The 25,934-nt window shown below is 41.5% G+C and overlaps 1 protein-coding gene across 1 annotated transcript; it reads right to left on the bottom strand.

Moving 5' to 3' along the window:
- Positions 1–731: 731 nt before the first annotated feature.
- On the bottom strand, positions 732–1,175 carry LOC142657478 (uncharacterized). Its single transcript, XM_075832513.1, has one exon. The coding sequence runs from the start codon at positions 1,173–1,175 to the stop codon at positions 732–734; it is 444 nt and encodes a 147-aa protein (XP_075688628.1).
- Between the last annotated feature and the right edge of the window lie 24,759 nt (positions 1,176–25,934).

Here is a 25,934-nt window from a genome sequence, read left to right as displayed (position 1 = left end):
CAGCGTCATACACTCCTCAACATCTGCACGCTCCTCTTCTGAAATATTCTGTGCTGCTGTGAACTCTGCTCAGACCATTACGTAGCTCTCAGTCTGTTACCTCTCCTCCACTCCTGTCCTCAATAACACCTCAATAACATTTTTTTTTATTACATTAAAATTGTATTTTCCGCGCGCCGAGCATGGTACTGTCAAGGTTGCTGAAAGAGTTAGTGCAGCCCATTAACTCTTTCAGCACCCTGGACTGTACCATGCTCGGCGCACGGAAATTACAGGTTCGGTCAGAACTAGTTCGGTCCGGATCAAACTTTTTCGTGAAATTCGGCGAACCAGCCGAACTGAACTTTTCATAAGTTCGCTCATCTTTAGTCTCTAGGAACAAAAAAATTTGATCAGGTTCCCGGGGGGAGTAGCAACTTAAACCTGTGTGAGAAGAAGATGGGAGAAGGTGTAGAGGTCTCCACGTGCTGCTGTAAAAAACTGCAAGGAAGGGCTTTGGCTTTAAGGTTTTTGCAGTCTGGGCAAAAGATTATGACACAATTGAACATAGAAAAGATTAATGTCCATCTAGCCCGTCTAGAGTTTGGCTTCTTGGCAGGCTCAATATACAAAAGATTTTTGTGGTCGTTATTTACAATGATCGGGATTTGGCCCCCTTCAACCAGTGCCTCCACTCCTCAAAGGACAATTTAAAAGCCAACACCTCACGAATACCTTCATCCCAGTTAAACTCAGCTGCAGAAATCTTTCAGTATAAGAAGGCGTAGGGTGTGGTCTTCAGCATTCTCTCGCAAAAGTATATCCGCAGCTCCCACGTTGAAGGAATCGTTCGCAACAATAAACTGGACATCAATATCAGGATATCTCAATATGGGACCAAGAGAAAACAACATTTTGAGGGTGGAGAATGCCTTTAGGACATCAGGAGACCACTTAGCCGGATTGGCACCTGTCTTAGTTAGAGCTGTTATAGAAGCCACTATAGAGGAAAAAGTTCTGCTAAATCTCCTATAGTAGTTGGCAAACCCCAAAAATCTCTGCACCGCCTTAAGATTAGTGCAGAGAGCCAAATCCTTGATGGCTTGCACCTTAAAAGGATCTATGGAAAACTCATGAGGAGAAATAATATAATTCAGAAAAACAACGCTCCCAATCTTGAACTTACACGTCTCCATCTTAGCTAAAAGGTGGTTATCTCTTAACTTAGACAGAACCCTTTTGACATGGGGATGAGGTTGTTCCAAAGACAAGAAAAAAAACAAAATATCGTTCAACAACACAACCACAAATTGACCCAAGAATTCTCTAAAAACAAAGAAATATTTATTAACCATATTTTTATATATATATATATATATATATATATATATATATATATATATATATATATATATATATATATGTACAGATGTGTCTAACCTTTCCTTTGCTTGAATTCAATCAAGGTCTCCAATTTGTCAGGAATCAAATTATATACAATATCGCAACATGTTAATAAAATCATTAAAAGGCTGCAACTCACATCCCAACCACTGGGTGGCCAGACATAGAGACATATAGCATAGACATCTTGTGACAGAGTATCGCGAAGTCATGTTTTTTTTGTTTTTTTTTCAAAGCACTTTATTACCTGACACACATCTCAGGATATGTTGAGATAAGAGGAAAGATAAGACACATCTGTAGTTGTTATATGAGATTTTTCTAACACGTGTTATTTCTAACAGCAGGATTATCCCACCCTCTGGCTGGATCTCCTTCGTTATTGCACTTTAACTGTTCCTTTGTAACTGTTCATATGTTGTTTATCCTGAATATATTTCTCTAATAAACATGATGAAGCGCCTTTTTTGGTTCTGAAACACGTTGTTGTTGAAACGCAAGAAAAACAATTCATTTTACTGCGATTTCTGAATGTTATTGATACTCTTAGGCTGGGAATTTGCACCAGAGGGTTGTTCACTTAGGCCCTGTTCACACAAAGTTTTTTGCAGGCAGAAAATTCCGCCTGTAAAAATCAGCTCCGGTTCCTTTGAAGTGGTTTTGCACCACAGGCGTTTTTTTCCGCACATTTTGCCACGTTTCTTACCTCTTTCTTCAACAGGCAAAGGAAAAAACCGTGAGCGTTTTTTGCCATATAATGAGTCAAAAACAGTCGCGCCCGTTAGCGGCATTTTTTCCCGTCTCCCATTGATTCTAATTGGGTTTTTGAGGCGGAAAACTTTTTCCGCGAGCGTTATTTTTTTCCCCTCCACCTCCCATTGTTTTAAATTTCAGCCTTTTTTTGCAGCGGTTTTTGCTGTGCTTTAAGCGTCAAGAAAATCTGTGTGAACAGGGCCTAAGAGTCACTGCTCCCCTTTACGACTTGTATATTTATAGTGTCAAGAACAGAAGAAAAAGAACATGGATATGAATTAAACATAAATATAATAACAGTTTAAGGGCACGTTCAGACGTGGTAGAATTGCTGTGGAATTCCGCTGTGGACAGTCCGAAGTGGAAATCTGCAGCAGACAGTTTTTCCATTGGTTTCAACACCTTTTTAGTTAACTTTGTGCAGACGTTGCGGAAAACTCCGCTGCGGAACATAGGCTGCGATGCGGAATTTGCAGTCCGCAGCCTGCACAATCTGTTGCGTACTTGTTGCGGAATTTCTCCATTGACTTCAATGGAGTTTTCAAATTACGCAATGAAATCTGCAGATGTAATATATGTTGCGGATTTGCTGTGTGTTTTGCGTTGCACATTTCATTCAGGAACAGGATATTTAATCATTATGATGAGGAAGAGAAAACCTCAATTTTTGGCTTCCAGGCTTACAGGAACACAGAGCTATTACCATGGCCAGATATAGGCGGATGGATATGGAAGTGTCTACTCTTATTAACCTTGTAAGTAACTTTACATGTTTATGTCATGTTTTCACTAGTTTACTTGTATGTATGATGTCTGACTAGCAGCATTTGCAGTATGTAAACATTATAACAAAGATAAACATATAACATATATAACATTATTCATAAGTACAAATCAAACTACAATATGCACTGTCTATTTGTTTTTCAGGTACATAACAGTCCTGAATTGTGGGACACCTCCAGTGCAGGGTATAGTGAGTGCAACACACGGGATCAAGACTGGACCTATGTGTGTCGAGGTCTATACCCAGACTGGGATGGAATGTTTGAAAGAGAGCAGAGTGTGATCTGCACCTGAATCCGCAACGACAAATCCGCAGCATTTTACCTAACATTTTAGCTAAATCCGCAACGGAATCCGCAACGCGGATTATGGGCGGCATTGATGCGGACAGGGTCTGCAGCAATTCCGCCACGTCTGAACATGCCTTAAGGCTTTTTACCAGCAAAAGCATAGCTATGAATATCTCCCAATTAATCTACCTAGTAAATCTTCACTTGGTCTGAAAAATAGCCAGTCCAAAATCATATATATTGAACTCTGTAATCATTTTCAAAAAGCAAGAAATGGCTCCCTTAAGTCTCTTGAGTTATTTTTTTAATCATATATTTATTCAGTTTTCTGTGGAAAGAGAACACCAGCAATATTCCACAGAGAACAGTCACAAAATGTTAAATTTCATACATGATAAAGGGAGCGCAACCCACATGAAATATCACGGGACTTACGTGAGTAATTTCTTGCTTTTTGAAGTCTATTGCAAGGTTCAGTATGTGTGATTTTAAAGAGGTTTTCCCACCACAGACATTTATGACATATGACCCTCCCCATCTGGAGAATAGAGGTCCCCTAAACCCTGATCCGCCTGGTGAGCCAAATTTCTCACCTGTTTCTGTAAATCCCATAGAATGGAATGGAGAAAGACACAGACATACATGGCCATCTCTCTCCATTTAATATGCACCTAGGTGGCCACCTCACTAGGCAGATCGGGGGTCAGAGGAACCCTGTTCTCCAGCTAGGTGGGGATCCCAGAGGTGGGTCTCCCAACCAGGGCTGCCATCAGGGCAGTACTAGGGGTACTGGTGTAAGGGGCCCGGCCAAAGCTAATTGAAAGGGGGGCTCGGCAACTGCCGCGACTTGCCTTTGGTAGAAAAAAAACAGGCCCCTGCAATGGGGCCCGTTCTTTTCACTAAAAGAATGTCGTGAGCTGCGGGCCCCCCTCTCATCATGGGGGCCCGGCCGTCAAACACCGCCAGCTTGCGCGCACCCGCGAACGCCCGCTCGCACCCGCGGATGGAGGCGCGCACCCGAGGATGGATGCGTGCCCGCGGGCACACACAGACACCGGCGCACACACAACTGACCTGGGCCTCCTCCTCCTTCTCCTCCAGAGCGTAGCTTCATAAGGAGAGGGGGAGGAGTCTAGTTATAGTGCGGCGGCAGGCGTTCTCCGATCCCCGCCATTTTCTAGAGCCTGGCTGGAGGTGAAAGACTGGACCTGGAAGACTGGACCTGGAAGACATCGCCTGACAATGAGGACTGGAGTGGGAGCCAGCAGCTCTTCTGACACAGTAAGTAAAGTGTCTGAAAGTGCTGATTATGTATGGCCCTGCTCACACAGAGTATTTTGCAGGCAGAAAAAAATCTGCCTCAAAATTGCTTAAGGTGGACATAGCACATCACTGACTGACACCAAGCCCTAGCGATTGTAATGGAGAGGTGTCAGTCAGACACCTTGATTACTAGCGCTGTTACACAGTTGAAAAAAATATAAAAAACACTTTATTGAAATAAAATGCCCCCCCTACAGCCCGCTTTGACCATTTTATTGGTAAAAATTTGATCCCACGACAATCCAACGTAGTCCAAGACACGGAAACCTTTAAAAAAAACAGACAATAAAACATATAAGACCGTTACAAGCATACAATGTGATATACTTAAAGAGGATCTGTCACCACATTATAAGTGCCCTATCTCCTACAGAATGTGATCGGCGCTGTAATGTAGATAACAACTGTGGTTTTTATTTTGAAAAACTATCATTTTTGACCAAGTTATGAACAATTTTATATTTATGCTAATTAGTTTCTTAATAGAAAACTGGGAGCTTTTTAACTTTTTACCAACTGGGCATTGTAAAGAGAAGTGTATGACACTGACCAATCAGTGACCAATCAGCGTCATACACTTCTCACCGTTCCAGCCCAGCTACTTTCACTGCACAGCATAATCTCGCGAGATCACGCTGTGCTGTCACATACTCCCACGTTACCTTTACCGAAGTGTCGAGAGTGAATAGACATCACCTCCAGCCTGGACACGATGTCTATTCACACTGCCACAACTTCGGTAAAGTTTTTGTGGGACTTATCACAGCACAGCGTGATCTCGCGAGGTCACGCTGTGCAGTGAAAGAAGCTGGGCTGGAACTATGAGAAGTTTATGACGCTGATTGGTCAGCTTCATACACTTCTCTTTACAATGCCAAGTTGGTAAAAAGTTAAAAAGCGCCCAGTTGTCTATTAAGAAACTAATTAGCATAAATGTAAAATTGTTCATAACTTAAAATAAAAACCACTGTTATCTACATTACAGTGCCAATCAGATTATGTAAGAGATAGGGCACTTATAATGTGGTGACAGAGCCTCTTTAAATACAGAAGATGATTCATGCCAACCCTGGCACAGTCTTCCTCCGTCCACCAGGCGCTGTCAATGAGGATGTTGCTGCAGCCGGAACCCCTGTCAAGAAGTCAGCAGGACAAGTGTCAGAATAGATGGAAACAGCGCTGAGATCATCGGTGCTTGTTCTTTTGAGAGCAATGAAGAAGGTGCGTTCATGTCTCAGAATTGCAGGTAATGCTTTCTATATACAAGTCTGAGACCGCACCAGCCATCTTGGATTCCAGAAAACAGGGACCAGAATGAGGAAGTAGAACCAGAAGCAAGTGAGGCCAGCAGGTAAGTTAACAATAATTTTGCAGTATTTAATTTGTTGTTTTTTTGGACTGAATGGTTGCTTTTTAACCCTTTCAAGACCGAGCTAATTTTGACCTTCATGACCAGCCCCATTTTCTCAAATCTGACATGTGTCTCTTTATGTGGTAATAACTCCGGAATGCTTTTGCCTATCCAATCGATTCTGAGATTGTTTTCTCGTGACATATTGTACTTTATGTTAGTGGAAAAATTTGGTCAATAAATTCATTGCTTATTTGTGAAAAACACCAAAATTTAGAGAAAATTTGCAAAAATTATGATTTTTCTCATTTTAAATGTATCTGCTTGTAAAACAGATAGTAATACCACACAAAATAGTTACTATTTTATATATTCCATATGTCTACTTTATATTTGCATAGTTTTTTTTTTAACATTATTTTATTTTTCTAGGACGTTACAACGTTTAGAACTTTAGCAGCAATTTCTCACGTTTTCAATAAAATTTCAAAAGGCTATTTTTACATGGACCAGTTCAGTTCTGAAGTGGCTTTGAGGGCCTTATGTACTAGATAGACCCCCATAAATCACCCCAAATTAAAAACTGCACCCCTCAAAGTATTTAAAATAGCATTCAGAAAGTTTCTTAACCCATTAGGCGCTTCACAGGAATTAAAGCAAAGTAGAGGTGAAATTTACAAATTTTATTTTTTTTGCTGAAATTCATTTGTAAAAATTTTTTTTCTGTAACACAGAAGGTTTTACCCGAGAAATGCAACTCAATATTTATTGCCCAGATTCTGCAGTTTTTAGAAATATCCCACATGTGGCTCTAGTGTGATAATGAACTGAAATACCGGCCTCAGAAGCAAAGTAGCACCTAGTGGATTTTGGGGCCTCCTTTTTTTAGAATATATTTTAGGCACCATGTCAGGTTTGAAGAGGTCTTGTGGTGCCAAAACAGTGGAAATCCCCCAAAAGTGAGACGGTTTTGGAAACTACACACCTCAAGGAATTTATCTAGGGTTATAGTTAGCATCTTGACCCCACAGGTATTTTGCTATATTTATTGGAGTTTGTCTGTGAAAGTGAAAATCTACTTTTTTTCTGAAAAAATATAAAAAATTAATATTTGCAAGGAATAAAGATTAAAAAGCACCCCAGAACTTGTAAAGCTACTTCTCCCGATTATGCCAATACCCCATATGTGGTACTAAACTGCTGTTTGGACCCACGGCAGAGCTCAGAAGGGAAGGAGCGCCATTTGGATTTTGAAGCGCAGATTTTGCTGGATTGGTTTTCAGTTCCATATCGCGTTTGCAACGCCCTGGAGTAAGCAAAACAGTGGAATCCCCCCAAAACTGACCCCATTTTGAAGACTACACCCCTCAAGGAATTGTTCTAGGGGTATAGTTAGCATTTTGACCCCACAGTTTTTTTGCTGAATTTAGTGGAATTAGGCCGTGAAAATTAAAATCTACTTTTTTCTGAAAAAACATAGAAATGTTTAATTTTTACAATGAATAAAGGAGAAAAATTACCCCAAAATTTGTAAAGCAATTTGTCCTGATTACAGCAATACGTCATATGTGGTAATAAACTGCTGTTTGGACCCACGGCAGGACTCAGGAGGGAAGGAACAATATTTGGCTTTTGGAGCTAAAATTTAGCTGGAATGGTTTTCGGGTGTCATGTCGCATATGCAAAGCCCCTGAGGTACCAAAACAGTGGAAACCTCCCAAAAGTCCCTTTAGGGGACTGGAACGAGTGATCATTAGGTCGCTGGTACAATACACTGCAATACTAATGTATTGCAGTATAATGTCATTTTACAGGCTCCTGTAACAGCGCGATCGCTGTTCCTGTCCGTTAGTCCCGGGTGTCAGCTGTAATACACAGCTGACACCTGCAGAATATGGAGCGTGCACAGCGCATGAGCCCGTTCCATAAATAACCCCTCGCACCACGACATGCTATTAAGTTGTGGTGCGCCAAGGCGTTAATGCGCAGCGGATGGTGCAAAGTGAAAATTTACATTTTCCACTGATATGCCATTTTAATGCACAATATATTGTGCCCAGTTTGTGCCACTGAAGACAAATACCTCATACAATGTTGAGCGGGTTCTCCCGGATATAAAATGTCATATATGTGGACGTAAGCTGGTGTTTGGGCACGCTGTGGGGCTCAGAAGGGAGGGAACACCATTTGGCTTTTGGAGCGCAGATTTTGCTTGGTAACTGTTCTGTTTGGGGTTTTGCTGGTATTTCAGTTTATGATGTGGGGGTATATGTAATCTGTGCGGAGTACATCAGGGCATAATAAGAGGGTATAATAATGGGGTACATAAATAATAATTCGCAGATATGTGGCAGGTGTCGCACTGATAAATGGTCGCCCGATCTCATCCGCTTTTGGAACACTCTGCACATTTTGCATCGCCATATTCTGAGAGCCAGAACTTTTTTATTTTTTCTCTAACGGAGCCGTGTGAGGGCTTATTTGTTGCGGGACAATCTGTACTTTTCATTGGTACCATTTTAGGGTACATGTGATTTTTTTTAATCACTTTTTATTAGATTTTTTTGGAAGCAAAGTGACAATGTGATGTTTTTTGTATTTTTTTTTTTACAGTATTTACCGTGCGGTATAAATGACATTTTACTTTATTCTGCGGGTCGGTACGATTACGGCGATACCATATGTATATAGGTTTTTTATGTTTTGTGGCGATTGCGCAATAAAATCACTTTAATGAAATTATTTATTTTTTGTGTCACCATATTCTGAGAGTCATAATTTTATATTTTTCCGTAAAAAAAGCGGTGTAAGGGCTTGTTTTTTGCGGGATAGGTTGTAGTTTTTATTGGTATTATTTTGGGGTACATGCGACTTTTTGATCACTTTTTATTCTATATTTTGGGAGGGTTGATGACCAAAAAAAAGTGATTCTGACATTGTTTTTTAATTTATTTTTTTTGCGGTGTTCACCGTGCGGGAAAAATAATATTATAGTTTTATAGTTTGGGTCGTTACGAACGCGGTGATACCAAATATCTGTACTTTTTTTTACATTTTCATTTTTTTCCTATAATAAAAGACTTATTATAAGAAAAAAAGCATTCTTTTTCTTTGTAACTTTTATAACTTGTTTTTACACTTTTCTAAAACTTTTTTATTACTTTTGTCAGGGATCATTACTATGTATATTGTTTGAAAAATATTATCCTCACACATATGTATATACATTTCAGTTCTTTGTGTAATATACTGATATATATAACAAGTTCTTTGTTCATGTCGGACACACCTATGGAAGACACCGCCCCCTGGAATGCAAAGAGGAGTGTGCAGAAGAATGTATAGGAAAACTTATAGGGAGGGGCATGTGTCTTCTCTGTGTGTGTTTCTTTGTTCTGAATAAAGTTCAGTCCCTCCTGGCTGACATTGAAGCTGTACCTCAGACATTTGTGTGGTGTACTTCTCTCCAGGCATGCCTTCAGCTTTCAATTTACAGAGGTGGTTATTCGGTGTGAAATACGGACCTGACACTTTATTTTTTACTTTTTACTTGAAGCCTGGCAGCACTGATCGCTGCTATAATACATTACACTACCTAGGTAGTGTAACGTATTATAAACTGTCAGTGTGACGCTGAGAGTCACACTGACAGGAAGCTTATGAGAACCAGCATCCGGCTGGTTCTCATAGGCTGCTGTGCATGGCAGACCCGGGGGCTGTAAGGCTGGGTTCACACGACCTATTTTCAGACGTAAACGAGGCGTATTATGCCTCGTTTTACGTCTGAAAATAGGGCTACAATACGTCAGCAAACATCTGCCCATTCATTTGAATGGGTTTGCCGACGTACTGTGCCGACGACCAGTAATTTACGCGTCGTCGTTTGACAGCTGTCAAACGACGACGCGTAAAAATACAGCCTCGGCAAAAGAAGTGCAGGACACTTCTTTGGGCGTTTTTGGAGCCGTTTTCTCATAGACTCCAATGAAAACAGCTCCAAAAACGGACGTTTAAAACTGCGCGAAAACGCAGCGAAAAACGCAGCAAAAAACGTGAGTTGCTCAAAAAACGTCTGAAAAACAGGGGCTGTTTTCCCTTGAAAACAGCTCCGTATTTTCAGACGTTTTTGGTCACTACGTGTGCACATACCCTTATATGGCCCCCGGTTCTGCCTTATAACCGACTGCAGCACCCGCAATCGGTCCCCGGGAAAGTTTGTTGTAGCAACAAACTTTCCACTTTGTTATAGCAACAAACTTTCCAGTTCGTTGCTACAACACACTTTCCCTGCGATCACATGACCGGGACCTGAACTAATCAGGTCCCGATCATATCTCCGGGACCAGAGGCAGGTGATAACAGCGCGATCCGGGTGTCAGCGCTACTCTGAAACACCCGGATCGCTTTTAACACCCACCGTGAATTCACGTCGGCACTGCACAGAGCCCAGCAAGTGCCGACGTGAATATACAGTGGGCGGTCGGGAAGCGGTTAACCAGTAAGCAGCAGCTCCATTGTGCATCTAGCTGGGGTGTATTTACGTTGCTGAGCAGTCTCATGCTGCAATGTAGCACATCTTGATGTCACGCTCAACGTCATAAGCGTTAAACCTAAAGTTTTAAACTCTGTAGAACTAATGACGAAGCTCTTTACAAAATTAATATATATTTATTTTTTCTTTCACTTAATAATTTTTATTATTGCTAAAGGTCCAAAGCGCTGAAGAGCAATCCCAGCGACGCCAACTGCTGTGTCTGGATAGGGCAGAGGGAGCAGCTCAGCTTCAGTGTGTGGTAAGCACTTGTGAGCTTGATGCCCCCCCTGCTGAAGAGAAGGGAAGACTGCAAAGGTAAGTGTAAAATGAATAAATGGGTTACATATACAGGGTGGGCCATTTGTATGGATACACCTAAATAAAATGGGAATGGTTCAAAGTGCTGCCCATTGTGTTGGATTGTCAATGCAACCCTCTTCTCCCACTCTTCACACACTGATAGCAACACCGCAGAAGAAATGTCTCCCGATCTGACCCCCTTAGACTTTTATCTTTGGGGTCATCTGAAGGCAATTGTCTATGCTGTGAAGATACGAGATGTGCAGCAACTGAAACTACGGATACTGGAAGCCTGTGCTAGCATTTCTTCTGCGGTGTTGCTATCAGTGTGTGAAGAGTGGGAGAAGAGGGTTGCATTGGCAATCCAACACAATGGGCAGCACTTTGAACACATTTTATAAGTGGTCTGAAACTTGTAAATAACTCATGAAAGAATAAAGTAACGTTAAAACCGAGCACACCATTGTTTTTCTTGTGAAATTATCGATAAGTTTGATGTGTCACATGACCCTCTTCCCATTGAAAAAACTAAATTTGGATACAAAATGGCCGACTTCAAAATGGCCGCCATGGTCAACACCCAGCTTGAAAAGTTTCCCCCCTCCCATATACTAATGTGCCACAAACAGGAAGTTAATATCACCAACCATTCCCATTTTATTTAGGTGTATCCATATAAATGGCCCACCCTGTAGAACTAGAATAATATTTACACACAGGGGTGTAACTACATTGTGCTACGCCCCATGCCACACTTTTTAATAGGCTCGTCCACCTTAAGCATGGACCCCAGAACCAACATAAAAATATAAAAAAATTTACTCCCCACTACTTGCTCCTCTTGCCTTCATGACCTGGTACACAAGGCCCACTGCCACATCCGGCCGGGCAGCATCAGGAAATTATATTAGACGCTGCATACACCGTCCTAACACTTCGTTAAATATGTGGATCCAGTTTTAAGTGGGGCTCGCCCATTCCAGGTGGACCCACCCCCCCTGTGACTGCAATTGTTACGCCACTGTTTTAACAACCTTTTTCTCCTTTACTCTTATGCATCTATTTTTGATCATAGATGGGGTTTTAGGATTGTACCAAAACAAATCCTGTATCTGCTTTTTTGTTTATGTGAACCTGTCGGCCTGTTAATGTTGCCCTAACTGCGGGCAGTATGATATAGTGACAGGTGCACTGATCCTCCGGATAGGCTATTAATAGCTGATGGTCGGGGTTCAACTATCAAGACCCCCACCGATCAGCTGTTTTGAAGGCAGTGCAGAGCTGCTTCCCCTTCATTTCAACTTGCTCACTTGTGAATCGTTGACCCGGATGTAGTGGCGATTCCCAGTATTGCAGTGAGAATGTGAGAGGGCTGCAATACTCTGAATTGCGCTACATCTGTGTTGATGATTCACAGTGAGCAAGTAGAAATAAGGGGAAGCAGTGCTCGTATGAGCGCTGCTCTCCCTTCAAAACAGCTGATCGGCAGAGGTCCCGGTAGTTGGACCCCGACCCATCAGCTATTGATGGCCTATCCTGAGGATAGGCCATCAATTTTTAGGGGCTGAGAAGCACCTTTAAGTATTATATTCATTAAATCTGCAGAAAAAGGAATAAAGTTAGAGTAGAGTAGGGCCCTGCCAAAAGAGTCTACTTTGTCGTGGTGGCAGGCTTCAAAATCTTTCGGTCAAATAAAAAGTTATTAGTTATGTATCACACAAAGAGCGTGATATGGTGCTGTACGGAGTATCGTTAACAGGCGGTGCCACGGTAGGGGGGCCCAGACAATTTAGCTGTATGGGGCCCTGAAATTCCTGATGGTGGCCCTGCTCCCAACTATTAAGCATGAAGCGATGTATCTCACATAAGGTTCAGTTAAGGTGTTTATTTTCTATAAAAAGGTCAACAAACAAAGATAACAATGATTTTTTTCAAAAATGCTCATTTAAATATTTTTTACAAAAACAAGAAAACACAAAAATAAATATGTTTATATAATATGTTTCTAGTAGATGTCCTAAATCAGAGGCAATTGTACTTTTATAGGTTAGTCCATTGTTAAGGCTTACATACACTGGCCAATTATTGTCACGATCTGACTGGTTCTGTGTGTAAAGGGGCCATTAGGTTTTACCAGAAAAATATAGTACGGCTGTCATTAATACTGCAGGTAATAGTATACAGTGTTTAGGATAATCAAGTTTTCTTGTCTGCAAATTAATCAGAAGCAATACGCTCAATGCACACAGCTATTGCAGCGCTGTATAGACATATTGCTTGGTAAGCCACTTTACCTCCCCGGGAACTAGATCTAAAATTCTCCAGGGCCTTTTCCTTCGCTGCAGCAAATCTCATTTCTATCCAGGCTGCACACTAGTGATACAACTGATCTTTTTTTAGTCATGCTAGACTCACGTAAACCCGGAGAAGCACTGGACATCTCTCCTGTGTACATTGTTACAATGTATACAATGATATGGGATGAAATGTAAATAAGGAAAATACACATTATAGGGTCTTCATTAAATAATAGACAATATATTAATATTTTCTATATAGTTTTTCTATATAGTTATCAGCCGGCGTGTAAAACATAAATGATAGAAAACAAATTCAGGAACATTAAAAGGAAGATTAAGCTAATGAGAACATTAGCGAGTTCATTGTCTTTGTGCACAGGGAGCGCTATTACTTTAGAAGAAATGGAATAGCGGTGTCTGCACACCATAAAACACAACAATTCCGATTGGATCATCTGATAATTTCACAAGCATCTTAGGGTAGAAAAACCTCATTGATTTGCTTATATAATGTAAATTGCCAAATGAACTACAAAGAAAGAGGAACACAGCTGATAAGACTAACTAGAATAGGAAATTCAGAACTAGGTAACAAATTATACATTGAATAAAGGAAGAGGTCCTATGGTTTGACAATAGTTTTAGAGCTCATGCCCACGGCCATATTACTTGTTATTATTTGTAACAGCGTCCATTGCCTATACTGTACGTCCATGTAAGTCTAACTTATAAAAACATTTTAGCATGAAGCACCATTTGCCATACTACATTTATTCTCTCCTAGGGAATAATACGGTGCCTCACAGAGACACCACAAGGTGCCACACAAGTATTATGGGCCTATAAGGACTCTGTCTCCCGCCATACATGGTCCCTGAATGTGGCTTTGCCTATGTGCATGAGCTCTAGTAGTGGTTCCGACCACACAAACTTAAATGCAATGAGCATTCCTATATAAAATAAGCTTAGCTCAATTGCTGTGTTCAGTGAATTTGCGACATGGGTATTCAAAAGATAGACAGAAAGTTACATATATTTACAAAGACCCCAGTTCTTTATGTCTACAAGTTGTTTCATGTGTCTGATCAGCAGTCTGACGTGTTTGTTATATTCTAGCTGAGAACAGGAAGTTGCAAGTATAATCAGACATTTTGGAGGCCACGGAGTGTTGTCTTTGGTCACCTGGTCACTCACCTGCATGCATGTATACAGAAAAACTCCTCTGCCGTTTTCTTCATTCTCTGTTTACAATGTGACAGGTCATAATCTGGGACATGGAGAAACTTCTAGAAAAAGGGGACATAGTGCTCTTTCTAGGTCCATATCCATTCAACTTTTAGAATGTGTTGCCAAAGATTTGTTTTAGTAGTTCTGTGATGTTGATTCATAAAGGGCCTATTATAGGGCTTCTTCATCATACCCCCTTCTCCCTAATTTGTATATACTTGAATGGGGATGGAATATATATATTTATATATATATATATATATATATATATATATATATATACAGTCCAGCAATAGATGAACACAGCACTCCAAACAGCAAGGAATCAGGCCATGTGCTCATCACCAGGGGATGAATCAATTCCCCTTTTTTTTTTAAATAGAAGAAAGAAAAAAAAGGGGAATTGATTCATCCCCTGGTGACGAGCACATGGCCTGATTCCTTGCTCAAGTTTTTACCTATACCAAGGAGGACGCTGACCGTATCCTTCAGGGCCTATCGGGAGATGTTACCTTCCTAAGTGTACCCACTGTTGAAAATCTGAGGAGAAAATGGGAGGCAGATTCCAAGAGATTAATCTCCCTTGAATTACATTTATCCACGCTCGGTGAGTACTACAGATGCCTTCGAATACCACGTGGCATGCGCTCACATTTGAGACCCAATCTCTTCCCTACAAACGTAGCATTTAAGGAGAGATTTGAAGCTATCTCAAACAAATACTGTCAGGATCTTTTGCTACTGAATCTTGAATATCTGCAAAAAGAGATTGATCTGGTTAAAGTTCGCCTGAGTGAAAGGGATACTCAGCTAAAGGAGATGGTATCCTCTCAAGAATTGACAACTTTAAAAGATAAAGCTACCTCTTACCTACAGAAATTTTGGGGAGATATTGAGAAGACAAAGCGCCAAAAATGGCAGCGAGACCTTGATGATTATGCCACAGGTAAAATCTACTGTTGGCAGGGAGAAGATGCTGACCCAAGGGGTCCCAGGAGGATCGAAAGAGGATCAAGAAGACGACAGAGGGGAGCTGAGCCATACATTACGGATTCAGAACTCTCTGATGATCAATATGCTATACCTTTTTTAGGCGACAACATGGATACTCCCATGCTGGGAGATAGCGAACCCGAAGGGGCGGGAGGAAACACAGGAGGAAGAATGAATTACAACAAATCCAGAGGACGGATGACCTCAACACGGGGGATACGGCAATATCAGACCAGGAAGAGGAACCCCCTGACCTAGTGGTGAATATATCGTCATATGTATTAACTGACCTGCAGGTCAAAGTGCTTAATCATGGTCTGTCTTTCTGTCCAAATAATCCCATTGATTGGTTTAGGCTAAATCTAGATTTGGAATATTTTTTTAGGTCATTAAGGCTTAAGGCATATTTTTCAGAGTCATCTAAATGCATTACTGATACATGTGTAGCTTCAACTAATGAGATGTTCCACCTTAGGGATTATGGGCTATGTAACAAGAGTAAATTTCAGCCTCCCCAAAATATTCATGCTGTTGAAACTTATATTTTATTTGTTAAAGATCAGATAGATTCCTTGAAGAGAATGCAGAGTAGCCAGTTTGTTAAAAGAAATTTGACACGTGCTGAAAATCTGGCACTTAAGGATTTAATGGGTAATAGTGATTTAACCATTAAAGCTGCGGATAAGGGGGGTGCCATAGTGGTTTTGGACACCTCCCTTTATCTACAGGAAATGGCTAACCAACTGAATGATACCAACATATATGCGGTACTACCGGGTGATCCTAAGTTTGTATATTTACGTGAGCTGGACAACTTGATTTCCAGTGCATTTAAGCGGAAAATCATTGATAGAAATCTTTGTGAATTTTTATGGGTAAAATTTCCTGTCACCCCTGTACTTTATCTCCTACCAAAAATCCATAAGGATCTTACTCGACCCCCTGGACGTCCTATTGTATCAGGGAATGATTCCTTGTTTGTCCCAATAGCTATGTTCATTGATAAAAATACTCAGGCAGTTTGCCATTGGTGCGGACTCCTACATCAGGGACACCTCAGACTTCCTGGTCAGGATCCAGGATCTCACGATCCCTGACCAGTCGGTCTTGGTTACCCTTGATGTGGGTAGTCTGTATACCTCAATTACCCATCAGGAGGGTATTGATGCCTCACTCTCTTATCTTGAGAGGTCAGGCTTCTCTAGGGACAAGATTAATTTCATTAAATCATTATTAGAGTTTATCGTTGTGAAGAATTATTTTTTGGTAGGAGATATATTTTATCTGCAAAAGAGAGGGACTGCAATGGGGTCAAATATGGCCCCCACCTATGCAAATATCTTTATGCGGCGGATGGAGGAGGACCTTGTCTATGTGTCCCACCACTTCAGTCAAGTGCTGCGGTGGTGGCGATACATAGACGATGTCTTCCTCATCTGGACCGGACCAATCAGTCAATTACAGGATTTTGTAATATTCCTGAATGGTTTAAATCCCACTATCCTATTTACTATGTCCTTTTCTACTACTGCTATTGAGTTTTTAGATACTCGGATCTCTATTTCTGGAAACAAGTTGATTTCTGACCTGTTCTCTAAAAAAACGGACAGAAATAATCTCTTACATTTTTCCAGTGGACATTCGGGGGTAATGTTGAAATCACTACCTTATAGCCAATTGATCAGAGTCAAGAGGGTGGTAAGTCAAAAGGACAGACTATCCTCACGACTTGATCAGATGTGCAAAAAAAATTCTGATCGAGGCTATCCAAATTATATTTTGGAGCTGAATAGACGGAAGGTCGATTCATTGGACAGACAGGCCCTTTTAGATGAAAAGTCAAGTGTAGAAAAGAAGATTCGTCTACTCTTTGTTTCCACTTTCTCCGCACTAAGCTCACAAATTGGTGAGATTCTGAGGAGGGACTGGAAGGTCTTGAGTAGAGCCTTTCCAGAGATAATTGAATTTCAGGAGAGACCTATGATGGCCTGCAGAAGGGGCAAAACTATCAAGAATAGTCTTGTTAGAGCCGATAGATATTGGGTCTAACCGGAAAAGTCAAAGTTTTCTGGCACCCCCTAAATTGGGCTGTTACCCCTGCCTGGGATGTAATATCTGCGATCACATGATTAAGGGTGATTCGTTTAACCATCCACAAACTGGCAATGTCATTAAAATAAAAGGTTTTTTTACGTGTCATTCATCTTTTGTTATTTACCTACTGAGTTGCCCTTGCGGTCTACACTATGTGGGTGAGACCACAACAGAAATACGTCTCAGGATGAGAAATCATAAATCTAACATCAAAACAAAGATACAGGATTTACCAGTATCAAGACACTTTTGCGAAGAAAAATCATAGCTTGTCACAGTTGAGATTCAGAATCATTGATTCGGTACCTCAAATGAGACGAGGTGGAGATAGAGGCTTGGCTCTCAAAAGAAAAGTGCTAGAGTGGATTTATAAGTTGGAAACTATGTCTCCCAAGGGGCTGAATATAGAATATCCTTATGGCCCACACATCTAATATAGTGGGGGGTAACTTGCCTGATAATCTGGGGGGTATGATGGGTCTACGTTCCCGATTGGTATAGTTTGTGCTTTGTATATGGATAGTTTGAAGTCTTATTTTGACTTCTCTTTTATGTATACATTTTTTTAAATCACATTTTTTTGTTTATTTAAATAGTAGATGGTAATTTGCTTCTTTTTACACTCTTTTAGAAACATACGGATTTGTCAAGCATCATGAAGGATTTCGGAAAGCAGCAGAGGCCTATGTATTGGGATCATTGAGTCTCATATGGAATTGTTTATTTACATATTTCTATATCCAGTATTGATCTCAGCAATGTAGTACACTAATGTGCATAAATTTAGATTTTATTAAGTCTGGAGTATGGCTTTACCATATTTTATTTCTCTATTGACTAGCACTTGATGAATAAAAAATACATATTTCTACATATATGTGGTCTATGATCTTTTTTCCAAGCATGAGATGTCTGATAAATTGGACACTCCTGTCTGGGATTATTAATTTCTATTGAATATGGCTTTTCTATTAATCCCATTGGTGACTACAGTCACATGATTCCTCAATGGGACGTGAATAGTATACAAGCCCTCTGGTTTATAAGCCCATGCCTATTTCTATTAATAATTTCTTAATATCTTTATCTGTGCAGTGTAGTTTTAAATGTGATCCTCCGGACCTGTTATGGAGCTAAATCTTGCACAATCTACAAACTCTATATCTTCTATCTAAGTCGCCACTTGCGCCTGCGCAATGGGACTGGAACGTTTGTTCCGTCTCGGCGCATGCGCAGTAGCGATTGCGCTGCACGATGCGTTCCACCGGAATTAATATCCGGTTTCGACACCATCTTGGAGCATGCACAGTCGATGCGCGCGAACATTACATGCTGGGTACATGGATACATCGTAAACTGTAAGTTTAGGGATCTAAATTAATTGATAATTGGCCTCTGCTGTCCTCCTAATTAATCCTATTGCACCTATTATTCACTATTCATGATGTGTACTTATTATCATGTTTTCAAATACACTGTTATCTACTAATGTCTTTCTGAAGATTCATTGCTGCACTCCATTCATAATGTTTGTAATACACTGTGATAACCACATTTTGATGTATTTAATGAGAATTGTACAGTCAATTTTTTTATTGTCAATTGATGTGCGTCCTCCCTATATATACTTGGCACTATTGTTAGTTTGTCATGGCTTGAGAAAGGTTCCTGTTGAACCGAAATGTTGCTGTTGTTTTTTGAGGTGAATATATCCACTTTGCTTTCATCTGCCTTGAAGTCCTGGTGCCGTCACTGTGTTCTACGCTTTCTTATATATATATATATATATATATATATATATATATATATATATATATATATATATATATACATACACACACACACACATATGCAGATGATACATAGATATCATTTGAAGTTGTTGAAAATGTTATGTAATGTAAATCAGTCACTATGCATTACATCTTTGTAGGCCTCGGGGTGTATCACTGAAGGAAAGATGCCAGTGTACTTAAATTCTGAGTAATTTTCTTTTCCATTTAGCTATGAAAACTTCAAATACGTACTAAGGCCCTCTGCATACGGCCATGCCCGTAATCAAGGCCTGTGGTTACAGGCACAGACTGCCGCAGTCAGTCATTATAATTAGTATGGGAGCACGGTCCGTAAAATAAAAAAAATAGGACATGTAATATTTTTTGCGGGTCATTTCTACGGCCCGGGCATCTTCCCGTAAATATAGGGGAAGGTGTCTGTGGGCAATAGAAATGAACGGTCCGTAATTGCGGATCAAAATTATGGCCATGTGCATGGGGACTTAGGCAGCGATAGTGTCCTGGGTGTTTCTCAGTTACAAAAGTTTGTAAAATGTGGCTCCGTACTTTTTTCATTTAAAAAAAATTGCATCAAATCAATTGTGTTATGCACATACACATACTTTATGGTTTTTCATATTCTGGTAACATATAAACATATTTGGCTTGGGTTTGGTTGAAGGAGGTACATAAAAATAGTGCAGAAAAATGTGTGCCCATAGACAGATTCTTGGTAAGTTTTCCCACTGCAGGTCAGCAAATGGAATAAGTGATCTGATTTTCTCGCTTTCCCATGTCTTTTTGATGTGTTAGAACATGATATAGGCCCGATTTCCCAAGGTAGTACATTGTGTGATTAGAGCACCTACAGTACTATATCAGCCCTACCAAACCGGGCTCTTTCTACTGAACTGGGAAGCCGGGGGAAGGGAACACGAGGGAGAAGCCTTGTATCAGAAGCCCTCCATGAATCAGCATCACAGAACTGTCCAATTCATCAGGTACATTGACACAATATACATCCATCAATGTTGAGGACTATATAACGAGGGCTCTTAGCACCCACTAGGCAACCAGTTTATGGGTATCAATTAGATCCTGTTCTTAAAGCGTACCTGTCTCAAGATAAATGTATTTTACCATCAGATTTTCTGGCCAGTCCTAAGATGACGGGTCCGCAGGGCCGCCATCAGGGGGGTATTAGGGGTAGTGGTGTGAGGGGCCCGGCCAAACCTAATTGAAAGGGGGGCCCGGCCACTGCTGCGACTTGTCTTTGGTAGAAAATGAATTCGCTTCCCGGCCATTCGCTTCCGTTCCGGGGTTCCGTCTGAGGTTTCCGTCGGGTGAACCCCGCAACGGAAAGTGACAGCACAGCTTCCGTTTCAGTCACCATTGATCTCAATGGTGACGGAAACATCGCTAATGGTTTCCGTTCGTCACCATTCTGGCTGGTTTTCGGACGGAATCAATAGCGTAGTCGACTGCGCTAATGGTGACGGAAACGGAAGCTGTGCTGTCACTTTCACTTTCCGTTGCGGGGTTCACCCGACGGAAACCTCAGACGGAACCCCGGAACGGAAGCGAACGGTGATGTGAATAGGCCCTAACACAAAAGTTTTGTATTTTTTTAAGCTGGTTCACAAAAAAAAATAATTCCAAATTCTACTGGACCAACTGCCTATTTAGAGACCGGCAGCAGCTCCAGGAGCGAAAACATAAGGACCACAGTAGGCGGATACGCTGAGTAAAACTCCACAGCTTATCCGCCCCGGTAGATGCAGGGAATTCTGCCAGCAAAACCGCACCAAATAGTGGCGCAGGTTTCGTGAGGCGTGTCCGCTGCGGGAATCCTGCAGGGAAAAAAAAGTTTAGACTTGCCCCGGCCGTAGTCCTGGTGACGCATCTCTCTCTTCTGAACGTAGCCCCGCCTCCTGGGATGACGCTGTAGACCATGTGACCGCTGCAGCGGTCACATGGGATGAAACGTCATGACAGGAGGCGGGGCTGCGCTAAGAATAGAGGATCGCGTCACCAGGACTACGGCCGGAGCAAGTCTAAACTTTTTTATAAATTTAAAAAAGTGCCTTTTTTTTTTTTCTCATGTGTGATTTTTGCGGCAGAACCGCAGCATTTCCGCAACAGAGGAGCATCGATCCCACAGAATACATTGACACGCTGCGGCTTAAAAAGCCAAAAGCCACACGGCAGGTCCATTATTTTTGCAGCGTGTGGATGAGATTTGTTCATATCTCATCCACTCTGCTGCGACTGTAATACGCTGCGGATTTTCCACAATAAAATGTGCTGCATAAAATCCGCAGTGTTCATGCCTAGTGTGTTCCTACCCTAAGGCCGGATTTACACAAGCGTGTGCTATTTGCGCGCGCAAAAACGTGGCGTTTTGCGCATGCAAAAGGTCCATAACAGCTCCGTGTGTCAGCAGCGTATGATGTGTGGCTGCGTGATTTTCGCTCAGCCGCCATCATTATGACACTCTGTTTGTTTGTTTGTAGCACGTGGTGCATTTCTGTTTTCATTCATAGTTTATACTGCTGCGGAAGTGCTGGGCGTGATTTTCACGCACCCATTGACTTCAATGGGTGCGTGATGCTCGAACAATGCACAAATATAGGACATGTCGTGAGTTTTACGCAGCGGACACACGCTGCGTGAAAATCACTGACAGTCTGAACGGCCCCATAGAGTAACATAGGTCCGTGCGAGGCGCGTGAAAATCACGCGCGTTGCACGGATGTATTACACGTTCGTCTGAATAAGCCCTAACAATAAGGCCCTTGATATTGACTCGGACACTGCGTCAGAATCAGCACCAAACAACTTCCAAAACCGCCTCCCATTGATTTAATCTGAAATCAATGGGAGCCAGTCGCGGAAAAAAGAAAAAGCAGCACGTCCTTTCTTGTCGCGGTTCCGCCTCTGACCTCCCATCGAAATCAATGGGAGGCAGAAAATGCATTTTTCCCTGCGTTTTTTGTCTGCTGTCCTCAATCGCCGTGGGCAAAAAACGCGGCAAGATAGTGTGGGCAGGTCAAAATCTGCCTCAAAATTCGGTGCGCGGTTCCAGGCGGTCGCGGGTGCGCATGCGCGGGAGTTTGCGGGTGCGCGCGATCGGTCGCACGGGCGGCGGTCTTTGACGGCCCCCATGACGACCCCCATGCTACCCAGGGCCGCCATCAGGGGGGTATTAGGGGTACTGATGTGAGAGGCCCGGCCAAACCTAATTGAAAGGGGGGCCCGCAGCTCACGACATTCTTTTGGTGAAAAAAATGGGCCCCATTGCAGGGGCCTGTTTTTTTTCTACCAAAGGCAAGTCGCGGCAGTTTGCCGGGCCCCCCTTTCAATTAGGTTTGGCCGGGCCTCTCACATCAGTACCCCTAATACCCCCCCTGATGGCGGCCCTGGGTACCATGATATAGTTCTGGACGGAGTACCGTTAACAGGCGGTGCCACGGTAGTGGGGCCCAGAAAATTTAGCTGTAGGGGGCCCTGAAATTCCTGATGGCGGCCCTGCGGGTCCGTATGTTGTTGAGTTCCAGGTAGCGGTGGGGTGAGAATGATTTGTGCTCCTAGGCATTAAAGAGCATGGGATCCTTATCAACCACTAAAGCCATGATACGTAAAGTTGGGATATAGTTACAACGGTCTCCCGGGCTACCATAACTTGAAACTACATTGCCAGATACGGTGCCAATCTCCAGATAAGGACAATCAGCGTAGGCATTTTACTATTAAAACACCTTAGAATCCGCTAATTACAATGGGTGGTCTAGTAGCGCCTCTCCGAGGTAGGGTACTGTACTACATGTAATGTGCCCATGCTGCTGTGCTGCTTCTTTTGCTCCATTTTATTTTTATATTATTATTTTTATTGTACACTGTGCATAATATACAGGACCATGAAAAAGCTCCTCTCCCCAACATAGAAAGTAATGCAGCAGCTCCCTCTGACTTTTATATGTAAGGACTTGCTTTATCTGCATTAGTTATCTGCTTATTTTTCTTTAAAGAGGCTCTGTCATCAGTTTATAACTTCCCTATCTCCTACTTAATCTAATAGGCGCTTTGATGTAGATAATTACTTTTTTTAATAAAATAAAATGTTGATTATTTACCAAGTTATGAACATTTTGCGATTTATAAAAAAAAAATCTAAATGCCCAACGGGGCTTTTTTTTTTCTATTCACCAAGTTGGCATTGTATAGAAAAGGGCATGATGCTGACCACTCAACGTCATACACTTCTCTTCATTCCAGCCCAGCTTGATTCACAGCACAGCGTGATCTCGCGAGACCACGCTGTGACGTGACTTCCTCCCGCAGGTCCTTCACCGGAGCGACGGAAGACTGAACATACATCGCCTCCAGTTACCGCAGATTCAGATAAATGTCCTAGCACGCCTGGAGGCGATGTCTGTTCAGTCTTTCGTCGCTCCGGTGAAGAACCTGCGGGAGGAGGTCACGTCACAGCGTGATCTCGCGAGATCCCGCTGTGCTGTGAATCAAGCTTGGCCGGATTGAAGAGAAGTGTATGACGCTGATTGGTCAGTGTCATACACTTTTCTATACAACGCCCACTTGGTGAATAGAAAAAAAAACGCCCAGTTGGGCATTTAGAAAAAATTTGCATAGATCGAAAAATGTTTATAACTTGGTCAATAAAAAACGTTTTAAAAACAAAACAAAACAGTAATTATCTACATTAAAGCGCCTATTAGATTAGGTAGGAGATAAGGAAGTTATAAACTGGTGACAGAGCCTCTTTTATCTTAATTTTTATTGTTTTTGGTTGATATTTTGGGGGCTTTGGAACCAATTACTAGTTTTCCATAGAGTTACAGTCTCAAGTTACAATATTTTCAAGTTACAAAGGTCGCCCCAGCGCAAATTAATATTGCAACTTGGAGCGCTGCACATGGTGCTGATCCTAGACTGTTAATACAGGTTTAAGACCCAGAATAGTATGAATACATGGTTATGACCAGGGTATCATTAATAAATAGTTCTGATCTCAGACTCTGTTAGCTCCTGCTTTTGACTCAGAATAGCGGTAAAAAAATATATAAACCCCAGTATAGCATAACCCCTTCACCCAACAGGACGTCCCCATACGTCCTGGTGTGGGGGTTGAAGTAAGGAGCCGCCTCACGTGCTAAGTTGGCTCCATACGCTGCGAGTGTCAGCTGTGTTTTACAGCTGGAACCCTGCAGTAACGGCCGGGAACAGCGGTTAATGGCCATTTAACCCTTTAATAGTGATCGCGGCATCGAAGCTCTTAGAAAGAGGGGGTGGCCCCCTCTGATAGCCCAATTGCCCCCCCACGACGCGAACGCGGGATGCAGCTGGTTGTCATGGCAGCCCGAGGGCCTAATGAAGGCTCCCAGATCTGCCTTCATTCTGCCTCTGTTAAGCCCTGCCTCTGGCAGCTCTTAACAGAAGCCTGTAAAAATGACAATATACACATCAGTATTGCAGTGAATTTTTTTTAACAAACTATCTGATGATCGATGGTTTAAGTCCCCTAAGAAGACTAATGAAGCAAGTAAAAAATAATTAAATAAGTTTTTCATTATTGTACCAAAAAAAATATTAAAAGTTTAAAAAAAAAAGAACATTTTCCCATTTTTTCCCTAAAGAAGTGTAAAAAAATAAATAAACATCACTGGTATCGCCGCATGCGTAAAAGTCCGAACTATTACAATATAGTGTTATTTAACCTTCTCGATGAACACATTTAAAAACTCCCAAATTGCTGTTTTTTGGTCACCTTAACTCCCCAAAAAAATAGGATAAAAAGTGATTAAAAAGTTGCATGTACCCCAAAATGGTGGCAATAAAATCTACAGCTCACCCTGCAAAAAACAGGCCCACACGCCGCTCAATCAACGGAAAAATAAAAAAAGTTATGGCCCTCAGAATATGGCAACAGAAAACAATTTTTAATTTATGCAGTTTGACAAGAAAATATTCTGCTTTTCTTTGGCACTCGTGTTCGTCAGTTAATTTTTTGGGGAAAAAATTCACAAGTAGTGAAGAATACCTGTGAACTTTTTCCAGGGAATAACTGATGAACACAAGAGCGCCAAAGGAAGGGAGAAATTTTTCTTGTCAAACTGCATTTCCTGAGACAACGGAAGAGCTGTGCCCGATCAGATCCAGCGTCATCTCCCAAGGCTAGTACACTGTGATTCCAGAGTCTAAGACTCAGCATGATAAAAAAAAATGGGTTGTGCCAATGAACCAGCACAACTCTAAAAGGCGAGCAGCCATTTCGTATATATATAATATACCCTGCAGAAATTGTTGGTCCCCACAATATTGCCTTAGAGAAGCGCCGTCTCCTTTGTTTTTTTTTTTCTCCTTTTACTCAAGCAGTTTTTTTATTTATAAAAGGTGGTAAAACAAAAAGAAAACATAAATTTGTATCGCCGTAATCTTATTAACCCATAGAATAAGGTGAACATTACATTTTTATCGCACAATGAATGGCGTAAAAATGAAACCCACTAACAAGTGGTGCAATTGCTGTTTTTTTGCCAATTTCACCCCACGCCAAATTTTTTTCAGTTTCCCAGTACATTTTATAATACATTAAATGGTGCCATAAAAACTACAACTTGTCCTGCAAAAAACAAGTCCCCATACGGTTATATCGACGGAAAAATAAAAAGTTATGTCTTTTAGAAGGAGGGGAGGAAAAAACTAAAATGGCAAAAAGGAAAATTGACCGTGTCATTAATGGGCTAATACAAGGTCATAAAGGCCCCTGAGCTTCTGTTTCCTCATGGACAGGGGTACATTCAGCAT

Source organism: Rhinoderma darwinii, chromosome 7, assembly GCF_050947455.1.
Source record: "Rhinoderma darwinii isolate aRhiDar2 chromosome 7, aRhiDar2.hap1, whole genome shotgun sequence".
Taxonomy (NCBI): Eukaryota; Metazoa; Chordata; class Amphibia; order Anura; family Rhinodermatidae; genus Rhinoderma; species Rhinoderma darwinii.
This window is presented reverse-complemented; position numbering and strand designations above follow the sequence as displayed.